This window comes from Pempheris klunzingeri, chromosome 1 (assembly GCF_042242105.1).
Source record: "Pempheris klunzingeri isolate RE-2024b chromosome 1, fPemKlu1.hap1, whole genome shotgun sequence".
NCBI classification, from domain to species: domain Eukaryota; kingdom Metazoa; phylum Chordata; class Actinopteri; order Acropomatiformes; family Pempheridae; genus Pempheris; species Pempheris klunzingeri.
This window is the reverse complement of record NC_092012.1, coordinates 34,086,384-34,097,231: the sequence shown is the minus strand read 5'-3', so window position 1 is coordinate 34,097,231 and position 10,848 is coordinate 34,086,384. Positions and strand designations below refer to the sequence as shown.

Below are 10,848 nucleotides of genomic sequence, written 5' to 3'. Positions count from 1 at the left end.
CAGCAGACACACACACAGGATGGCTCTCTTTCCTCTGGCGGTCTTTTTAGTCTTTTCAGGGTTTAATAGTTTGACAGAGTCAAACCCAGCGCATCAACCGAGGATGATATTCACGGACAAAGGTAGGAAATGTGTCGCCATGATGTTTAAAAGGGTCTGATGTGTTTGAGGACTGTGAAGTTTTCTTGGCTCCGGGTCATTTTTAAACATCAGAGATGATGTCTGTGTACAGTATAGATGAGCTCCATCAGGAGGAGTGAGAGAGTAGAGGAAGGTAAAAGAGTAACATGAGGGAACTGTAGTAGTACTTTTATATATTCTGTAGATTATTATTCCTCATCATTGATGGAAAAGCAGGTTTTCCAATCATTTTCATCAACATATATGATGTTATGTTACATTTGATAAAGTAGTTTTCAGCTGTGCTTGTACAAACTGTTACTTTAGTTTATAGCAAAGTACTTTATTAACTCTTTGTATGTTTTGTGTGTGGGATAAAAAGAAAAGACTCATAGTACCAGTACCTCACACAGGAGACATTTTGGCATGTCCCAGTAACACACACACACACACACGTGTAGATGATAGCATGAATGATGGCTGAATTCCATTTAGCTGCCTCAGTTTTGGGGTCCTGGTATTGTGCACGGCGGCTGACTGTCACTGGAACACTTTTCCTGCTGAGAAACAAAATGTCTGTGAAAAGGACCGGTCTATTTAAAGAAGAACTTTTTTTAAAAAAAAACCTCTATACACATTCTCTGGTGTCTGAATGACTGGAGGGACAAAAAGGTTTGGAAGTGGTCCAGTTTGCCACGTTTACAACAGCCATTATGTCGCTGTTTTCAAATCATCTAGTCATTTTACCTCACAGAATAGTCTAGTTTGGTCTAGTTTCTGTGACTTTGGTGTTTTAAAGAGTTCATTCAGATGGAAACTTCTCAGTGGTAAAATGCCTGTTTTTGAGAATGTAGTCTGGTGTGTGTGCTGTTTGTGGTTAAACCAAAAGGATTTTCCAGGTCTCTCTCTGTAGGGATCTTTTCCATAGTGCTGTCGTGGCTGTGTGTACAAGTACACAGAGACAACTTGGCCTTATCCACTGCACAACCAATCCTCATTCATTTTTATTTATTGTAGAGACTGAAGTGAAAAGGGCACCTTTACCTGAACACGTCGCCCCTGTTCGGATTGTTCTGGGAAGGGAGCCGGGCACCGCCACAGCTGTTGGACAAAAACACTTGTTTTCATTCAACTTTCAGAGTCCTGACAAGGTAGTGAACTTTTCTGACAGGGTGTGTTTGAGAGCACGAGTTCATAATGATGTGCAAAAAGTCATCCTCCATTCGTCCTCTTCACAGACTCCCGTGGAGAGAGAGGTGCTGTGGGAGCAATGCATGAACACTGAGCCTCCACAAAAGGTGAGAGTTTAATAAGGAAAGCAGAGCATCTGGTTTGTGGGTCTGATCTGATTGAAATATCATGAAAATTCCTACTGTTGTCGTTTAGGATTGCAGCTATAACTTCACTCTGGTCCATGAGCGGGAAGAGACCAACCGGGTGTTTGCCTGTGGGATCAATGGCAGGGAGACAATGTGCTGTGACCTGGTAGGAGCCTGCAGAGATGCTACTGCATGTGTTACTGATAGTGGGAGGAAGAGCTAACACTGATGACAGAGGCACTCGCTGCTCCTTGTGACCAGCCACTTCTTCTTTTGTATTTACTTGAAACAACCCACAGATACTGTTGTAGGAATTTCAGTTTAAAGGCCACTGAACAAAAAATTAAAGAGCTTTCTATAGAAGGAGAAAACTGTCCCTCTGCCAGGTGAAAGACCTGCACAGCGACTTGACTTTGTTAGTTAAGACGCAGCTCAAACAGCCTGAATGCTGCCAGAGCTAAAGTTTGTAAAAACAGGGCTCAGGTTTGAAAAGATGATGTAAATATGTTGCTGTCTTTGATGAATTGAGTCTACAGGATCTTTAAATCATACTTGTGCTACCAGTGAAGGAGAGTGGTGGGGGTAATTTAAGATCTACCGTGTTTTCTCGTAGAATCTATCAGAGGGGGCACCCACATGCGTCCCCTCAGAAAAAATGGCGATGACAGAAGACAGCATTAGGGACTTTCTCATAAAGGAAGGTGAACAGTCTGCCTTAGTGGGTGAGTGTCTGTGTTCTCGTGAACCTCTGCTTTCTGATTCCCCATATTGGCTTTAGACTTCTTTCACTCCTCAAGCTTTCATTTATCTTTCCTGTTCATCCTGGGGAGGTTTCTGCGTGCCCTTTAAAGTGCTGCTAACCTGCTTTACTCAGCTCAGCACCCTCTAACGACTGCACCTCCTTCTTCTCCACCTAGTCTAGGTGACCTGCTGCAAACCCAGACCATGCTGACATCTTAAATTGGAATCCTTTGTTCTGTCTTTGCAGAAACAGCGGGACATGCAGACCTCTACATCACATACTCTGGGTCTCAAGAGTATGTTGGCATCCACAAGTTTGGGAAAAACAGGGTTGGACCAGCATACCACGCCAAAGGTATCTGCATGACAGGTTTTGTGTAGCTGATGTTCCTTTAGACATCAGGCGTCGTAAGCCTGTGGAGACAAACACCCACTTTGTTTTCCTGTCTGTAGAGCAGCACTATCTGGGTCTGGTGCTCAGCAGCCCGAGAGAAGACCCCTTGCAGGACAAAGTTTATGCTTTCTACAAGGAGAAGAACAGACACACAGACCTGCACAATAAAATGTGGCTCCCTTTTGTGACCCAGGTTTGCACGGTAAGGCCTGCACATTAAGAATGAAATAACTTGTAGATTGCATGCATACAAACACATGATGATTGATACTGTGACTGATCCTTTGGCTGTGCGGTGATTCTAGGCAGACATCGGCGGACCCAAGAGTCACCTGCAGTTCAGCTGGACGTCCCAGATGAATGCCAGGCTCTTCTGTGGCGACCCTGACAGACGACAGCACTTCTCCGAGCTGGTGGATGTGGCCACTGTGCACGCAGAGCGGTGGCAGGATACCAGGGTTTATGCCCTCTTCAGGAATGAATGGTAAGACTCCCTTGTCATTTGTGCGTCTGTCACAGGATACTGTGAGGGTCCATTCATGGACAAACAAAGGGGTACTTGTATAAAAATGTGTTTGCATCAAGTTTGACCGAGGAGAATCATCTCAATATCTTAACCTACCTGGTGAGAGAGAGGGCAAGCGACAAATGCTGCCCCCCAGAATCAGGCCTGTGGCGGCTCACCCTGGGGTCATAGGGGTTGGCCTTTAACCACTCACTGCAGAGGCACTTCCTGGCGCTTTGACTTTGACATAAGATGTTAAAAATAAAAACCGTAACTTGAGTCAGGTTATGGTTGACAGTGTAACTAGTCCAATGCACATAACCAGACGGAACCGGTTGGTTCACTTATTTGTATTCATTTCCTCTTTGTTTATTTTTGTTGAGAAGTTGAGTGCAGTTCCTCTTACTAACCTGATCCTCTTCTGCACAGCTATTTCTTGACTATTTTTGACCAGCATGGCTAAAATCTTCACTGACTAATAGTTTCTTGTTGCTGCAGATGTGTCTGCGTAGACTAGCTGACCTCTGTGTCTCTCTGCAGGAACATGAGCGCTGTGTGTCTCTACACGATCGGAGATATTGACCACGTCTTCACAACCTCCCCTTTTAAAGGCAGCCAAAAGGACAGGACCAGAGCGGTATGTGTTCTTCAGATTGACCTGAGGTGAAAAATGAAACACTCTCTATAACCTCAGTATTTTTAAACTGTGTCCTGTTTGGGCATATTCTGGTGTCTCAATGACTGCTGGGTACAAAACGTTTTGGAATTGGTCCACAGTCGGCTGCTTCAGGCGGCAGCTGCAGAATGAGTTGTGCAAACTGTATTTTCTTTTTTTGGATGTTGGCCAGCAAAGTTTCCTCCCATTAAGAGTCTTGAGTCCATTTCAAGACTCTTTCAAGACATTTCATTCAGCTCTTCACAACTAGATTATCTCTCTTTTCATGGTTTCTCCAATAACCACAAACAGCTGCCTCAACCTTCAGAGCAGAGCAGAAATGGATTTAAATCAAGAAAATTATATAATGAACAGTCTCCAGAGACCAACAACCATATCACTAGTAACTATACAACTGATAACATGACCGATGATGAGCTAAACCACCTGATGAGTGGCTTCATCAGGTATTCAGTGTGGCTCCATCAGGGAGAATTGTCAATGGGCTGCGAAGGAGATGCAATGACTGTAATGTAATACTGAAATCATCACAGTAGGTCCACTGAAAGAGCCTGTTTGATCCACTGACAGGCTCAGAGTGTTATTATTCTAAGTGTCTGGCAGCATCATGGAAAGGATCCCTACAGAGAGAGACCTGGAAGATCCTTTTTGGTTTCAAGAATGGACCAAAACATTTGCCTTGTTTTCCCTCAGTGTGTTTCAGACAGCCAAAAGATTCATGTAGAGACGCTGAAGTTGATGGAGAGCACTTCGGAGATGGAGCAGTGGGTTCTGCCTGTGAAGGACTCCAGCGCTCTTCTCTTTAGTCACCACAGCTACACTCACATCCACGTTGACGATTCCCAACACAGGGGGAACAACGACCACGCCGTCCTGTTTCTGTCTCTGAGTGAGTAATACAGCAAAGCACTACGGGGAAGTCGACTCTGAGAACAGCGGACTGTTCTGTATATTTGTGCTTATTAAAGGGGAAGTCATACACGTGCTGCTTTGAATAGTTTATTATCCTGGGGGGGGGGAAGGAGCATCCCTTTGGGTTGGGTTTTTTCTTTCGGAATGTTTTCTCATGACACTGACTGACCTCCACATATAACCAGGTCTCTGGTTTTGGTTTGAGATTCAGGTTATTTCTAAAGAACAGAAGCTCATCACGAGGAACTGTGTCATGAGAAATGGGTCAATAGTTTGTTTATGGCACATGTGATGTTATCAAGATGATCGTTTATAAAATTAGAGGAACTGATTTTTAAATGATCTCCACTGTTTGTGTGAGCAAGTATGAAGTTAGTATAGCTTTGAATAAAGTCACCAGTGTGGACATATTAATGGAAACAGCACCCGAGCCCGCAGTTAGCCTAGCTTGCTAAAATTATCAGTGAAAAGTAAACCTGTGGCTCTAAAAGTGTCGAATAGTTCAGGCCATCAGTCGACGAGTCATCACTAGTGTGTGTATGGCTTTAGCTTAATCATTTATATGTGTATTAGGGGAGGGCATCACACCACAACCAGGATAACGAGCCTTTAAAATGTCCGTTTTAGATCTGTCGCCTGTTCACACATGAGCAGGAGACTGTCTGAACATTGTGCTGATTTGTTTGAATGCAGCATAACTTGGTTTCACCCTCTCGAGGTGATCCCACTCGTTGGAGTTTTGGACAGAACAAAAAGTTGGTCGACTGAGACGCTTCTCATAGACTAATGTTTGACTGTTATGGTTCAGCCCTTATTGAAACAAGTCAAAGAACCTTTAAGTAAGAACAAAGGCACCCTGTGGGCAGAAGGCAGGTGAGGAAGTGTTTCTTGCAAAAGTAGCCTTAAGTAATATCTTTTCATCATTGCTTTAACATTTGATGGGCTGCAGTGATATGTGGAAGAGTCATGATGACACATGAGGTGTGAGGCAGGGATGGGCTCTGATATTGGGGAGTGTTATGTGTTTACTCATCTTCCTCTCCTGCGTCTTCAAACAGAGAATGGAAGGATTCATAAAGTGTTGCAGCAGGAAAGTCAGACCTTTGTTATCGCAGAGTATCAACCTTTCCAACACCCCGCACACATCCTCAGCGTCGTCCTTCACCCCTCCTCTGTGAGTAACGCAGCTCGGCCCACACAGCCGCGCCCCCCCTCCCTCGCCATGACACAAGGGCGGGAGTGTGGAAGGCTGCTGTTCATGTGGCAGTAATGGTTATAGTGAGTTCAAGCAAAGGGCAGCTTAGATTTTCTGGATGAAGTTTAAACTTTTCATTGGCGTTTTTAATAAAAAGGTACAACCACAAACCTGTGAGCTGTGTTCACCATTGCAGAGGAAGCTGTACGTCAACTCCAGGAGTGAACTGGTCCAGCTGGATGTGGCAAACTGTGCCCGGTACGGAGACAGCTGTGAGGACTGTGCTTTAGCCAGAGACCCCTACTGCAGCTGGAACGGCTCCCGCTGCGCCCCCGCGACACCGTAAGTCTCCCTCTCCCTTGTCTTTGTTGGCTCCATTTCTTGCGCCTCTGATTTTTTTCATCAATAGCATGAAACAGCTGGCAGACATATGCGTCTACTGTCGCTGTATGTGTATACGAAGCAAACAAATGGTGGATCCATCCATAAACACACAAGCCGTTTCTGGACCAAACAGTTCTGGGGCCTCACAGAGAGGAAAACTGCCCAGTGAGGAGCTCCCACCAGAACTACATACCTTTAAAAGGCTTAAAAGGCCATCATTCCTTATTCTCTTATGTTATTCTGCTCAGAAAGGTGGCTGCCCAGGGTCGTCTGAGCGCGGCCCACAGTGTGAACTCAGCGTTTCAGTCTCCTGTCCAATCGTATCAGTGTTGAGTCACCAGAGTTATGGTGTAATGTGGCACCGCTTGCCAACACTTTCAACACTCGTCTACTGCACAGCTGAAACTTTTATCTTTCCACAGCAGCTTAACAGCACACAAACCATCTCAAGGTAACATTTCAAGTGATGCTACATCACACATACATTACTGAGTCTGACTCTTGATTCTCACTTTACATGTTCAGTCTGAGTCCCGAGACTCAACTTTGTACAAGTCTGATCGCACGTTGGCTTGAAGTGAACTTTACCTCCATTTTAACGTGGTGTGTGTGTGTGTGTGTCACTTCCTGTTCCCACATGACCTGTGTAAACCATGACCCCTGCCTCCACCCCCCCCACGTATCTTGACACCTGAAAGAACACTCACCCTCCTTATGTGGTTTGTTTGGTGTAGTGCAAAATGAAATGCTAAGTCTGATTCACAGTTTGCTCGATTTCCACAACCTCAGGTGGCGTTAAAGTGATATTAGTCATGCATCTTGTTCAACCTCATATGGAGGTGAGTGTTGGCTTGCTGAGTAACTGAGTGGCACACTTTTCTTGTCTCTGTGCCACGATGGTTTAGCCCCACATCACTGGCAGGAAGTTATTATAGGTATAAGTTAATATGCTCAGAATCCTTAGGAATTATGCCATGGGGGTGTTTTTCATTAACTGTATGCACGGCTGCATGGAAATATCAGCTTTTTTATATTATTTTGGTGTTTTTAATGTAATAGCTGGATGTTCCTAACTTGTAAAATCTTTCCGTCCACAGTGGCACACAGCAGGATGTGGTCGAAGAAAACCTTCTCATGTGCAAGTCACAGTCACCTGGAAAAGGTATGAAGATATTTGAGTTTAGTGCATAAAAAGGCCAAACTGCATGGTTTAAAACGAGTAAAGCACAGATGTATTCACACTTACTGCTGAGAAGGCTGATGGTGTGCTGAAAAACAAGAAGCTGCTGCCTGTTCTCGGAAATAAAAGCACTCTTGGTTTGTCACACTTAATGAGCTTCTGTGGTTGACAAACACAGTGACTTCACGCTAATGTCACGCAACCGTGATGTCAAAACGAGCCCATCTTCGGCTGAAGTGCAGCCTCGCTGAGTGTGTTCGTTGGTACAATTAAATTACAGTGGTTAAATTATTTTCTGAAGGTTGATACCAGTCTCATGTCTGTAAGCCAAGTATTAACAGATAACTTAGAGCCCAGCTTTAAATATAATACTGTACATATCCTGTCATGTCTAAATGACTGGTAGGTACACAGATTGTTGGAATTGGTCCATTAGTTCACCTCAGCCAGCGTGATCCTTTGGGACAACTGCCGCTGATCACAGTAGATCCACTAAAAGAGCTTGTTTGATCCACTGACAGGCTCAGAGTGTTATTCTAAGTGTGTGACAGCATCATGGAAAGGATCCCTACAGAGAGAGACCTGGAAGATCCTTTTGGTTTAACCACAAACAGCACACACACCAGACTACATTCACTACAACAGGAGCTGCTGCTTCGATGGAGCACTTTGGTGTTTTGAAGGGATAGTTCAGATCCAACACAGCAACACAAGCAAAGTCATGAGTCAAACAAACCAATGGAGGCATGACAGAATAATATTATCTGATACTTTGGCTGTTTCCGGGACTGAGAGCAATACCACTTCCTTATTAACAAACTACCCATCCGAGTAACAGCTGGTTATATATAATAATAATAATAATAATGTTTGATCTGGATTCGCTGTGTGTTATGTAAAATTGTCTCCTTAATGTTTAACCACACACAGGAGAGTAGGTCAGCGCAGATCCAAGCAGGCCTGCAGGTGATCACATGATTACAGCAGGCAAACAAAAGAGCATTAATCAAAATTCATGCAAAAGTAGACGGAGCTTTGCATGTTCTACTGCCTGAGCAGCTCAGAGAGGCAGCGGCTCGGCCTGCTTTCTGAGTGGTGTGTGTGTGTGCAGTCATCATACCCTGAGGCTCGTCAAACATGCCAATCAAACACTATATTTGAATTTGGGAACGATCAGTCACCCTGACGCCAAACTAGAAAAGCTCTTTAACCACAACTGTGCTGATTCAAGCTCACCTGCCGGCAGTGTTTCTGCTGGATGTCTGTAGCTCTGCGCCACCAGTCCTACTACACCCCCCCTCCTGCAGGTCGTCTTTAAAGCCACCAGACTCCATTTACTAAAACAGTAATTCTACCTCGCTGAATAGGGGACTTTGCTGAGCTACTACTACTTAACAGCTTGGACGTTTTGTCTTTCAGAAATACTGAAAAAGTATCGCTGACTTATTATTATTATATTAAAGAGTCTGCCTATATTCCCATATGCTGATGATACAGTTCTCTGATACTGTTATCTCTTTTTACTCTTACTATAACCACTCCTCTTTCAGTTATTTTACTCACACACGTCTGCAAGCTGACCCAACCTTCTTGGTGTTTTCTCAGTGTTTAAACATTCTGATGCACGTGCAGACCAGGATGTGGACGTCATCAGACTTCCCGCCCAGTCCAAGTACTTCCTCCAGTGCCCGGTGTCGTCCCATCACGCCCAGTACACCTGGCGTCACGCTGGAAGCTCCGCGTCCTGCAGCCAGAGGGAGCAGCCGTGCCTCTTTCTGATCGACAGCATGGGGCCCGAGCAGGTGGGAACCTACAGGTGTGTGTCGCAGGAGAGGGGCTACAGCAGAGTCCTGGCACAGTACCGACTGCAGCTGGAGGGGGGGGCGGCGGGGCGCTCATCCGGTCCGCTGGTGTGGGTTTGTCTACTGGCTGCTCTGATCATCAAGAGTTTGTCCAGTTAGTTCAGAGTAAATAGAATAAAAGGACACAAAATGAAAACGGCTGATAAACGATGATGCCCATGTGTCGTCATACAGTCCAGTTCACATCCTTTATTTTATTTTGTGACCAAATCCTAATAGTCTCCTGTAATTTAACTAACAATAATTGTACAGCACTTAATAATGAAGCAATATTTTATCAGAATAATCAAAAAACTTAAAAAACAAACTTTTTCATTATTTTTTTTTTAAATTATCTATAATTCCGTTCTGATGTCGATCTCAATGCAGAAGTGCACACAGCTGGGTGCATTATTACATTCACACACAAGTGGAGTCAAACACGGTAGATGTAAAAATAAAAAGGGGCCATTTGGTAGTTAAACTTTTCTAGTTTTTGTTCCTGCGCTCCACCAATCGAGACAAGACTGTGCGTCCCCTTTGCTGACATCTTTGGATCACATGTACAGCAACATGGAAAACTGGTCTAACGTGTAAACTCTGTGTCTAAAAGCCATTTAACAGGTTTTCAATGATTGTCAAGGATCGTCTTTCATTTCACAACCTCTGAAATATTACCAGCTAGTGTTCCTCATCAGTTTCCTTGAATGTGAAATTCTGTCAAATGGAGGTGATGCACTTTCTTGGCTGTACTTTCCTCTCTTGCGTACTACCTCAGAGTTCTGTGTCAGGCTTTGTTGTTCTGTTTGTCAAGACGTTCACATTGTGCAACACAGCGGAGATGATGAAAATGCTAAACTGAGCCAAGCTATTTTCAGCCATACCTGTTGTTTGTCAGTGAGGTGTGAACGCGAGTGTGGAGATGACAGCGGCACGCGCCATGTTGCCAAATGTTTCAGCGCGTATGAATGTAACTGCAATTAATGCAAAAAAAAAAAAATCAGTAAAAAAAACTCCTTCTACCAGCATTTTTCTATCCAAGGAGCTTTGGCACTTTATTTTTTGATCTGTTACGATTTGAGTGTGATGGTTGATTTACTTTTTTAAATGGTCTGTTCACCACTGTCACACACACCTTTAACTTGTTTTAACATGTTGCATCTTGGATTCAGTGTTATCTGTACAACTGTGAATAAAAATGCAGGCAGCTTTGGTTTTATTATCAATGTCCATCTCTCATAACGTCTTTCACCCTAAATCAACCTTCCAGATGTGTCTCAGCCGCACACACTTCTTATTCACTCGGAGAGGCCGTAGACAGGACGTCATGTGCTGTTAATGACATCTGCAGTGATTTAGGGCAGAAAATAATAATGAAACAGCAACGTTTACATCCAGACGTGTCGGCCATTGTTTTTGATGAAAATGTTACGTCTTATCTGTAAATTCTGGAGCTGTGTGATGCTGAATCCAGATTTTTGTTTGGTAAGAAAACCATATTTATGTGAAGCACTTTGTTTTGGAAAGTGCCGCATAAATAAAGTCAGAATGAGTCTGTGTGTCTGGATTGTTCCTTTCTGA

General features: G+C 44.0%; 1 protein-coding gene across 1 annotated transcript; it reads left to right on the top strand.

Moving 5' to 3' along the window:
- Positions 1-10,804, top strand: LOC139206268 (semaphorin-7A-like). Its single transcript, XM_070836247.1, has 14 exons — positions 1-122; positions 1,138-1,271; positions 1,359-1,418; positions 1,507-1,605; positions 2,053-2,161; positions 2,428-2,535; positions 2,634-2,776; positions 2,880-3,058; positions 3,620-3,716; positions 4,449-4,644; positions 5,726-5,841; positions 6,059-6,204; positions 7,344-7,408; positions 9,032-10,804. Exons 1-14 carry the CDS (start codon positions 20-22, stop codon positions 9,385-9,387), a joined length of 1,911 nt encoding a protein of 636 aa, XP_070692348.1. The 5' UTR covers positions 1-19; the 3' UTR covers positions 9,388-10,804.
- The last annotated feature ends 44 nt before the right edge of the window (positions 10,805-10,848 follow it).

Coding starts and splice junctions, on each gene's coding strand:
- LOC139206268 (XM_070836247.1), top strand. CDS start 20: ATGGCTCTCTTTCCTCTGGCGGTCTTTTTAGTCTTTTCAGGGTTTAAT. Junction 1,419..1,506: donor ACACTGAGCCTCCACAAAAG/GTGAGAGTTTAA, acceptor GTTGTCGTTTAG/GATTGCAGCTATAACTTCAC. Junction 2,536..2,633: donor ACCAGCATACCACGCCAAAG/GTATCTGCATGA, acceptor TCCTGTCTGTAG/AGCAGCACTATCTGGGTCTG.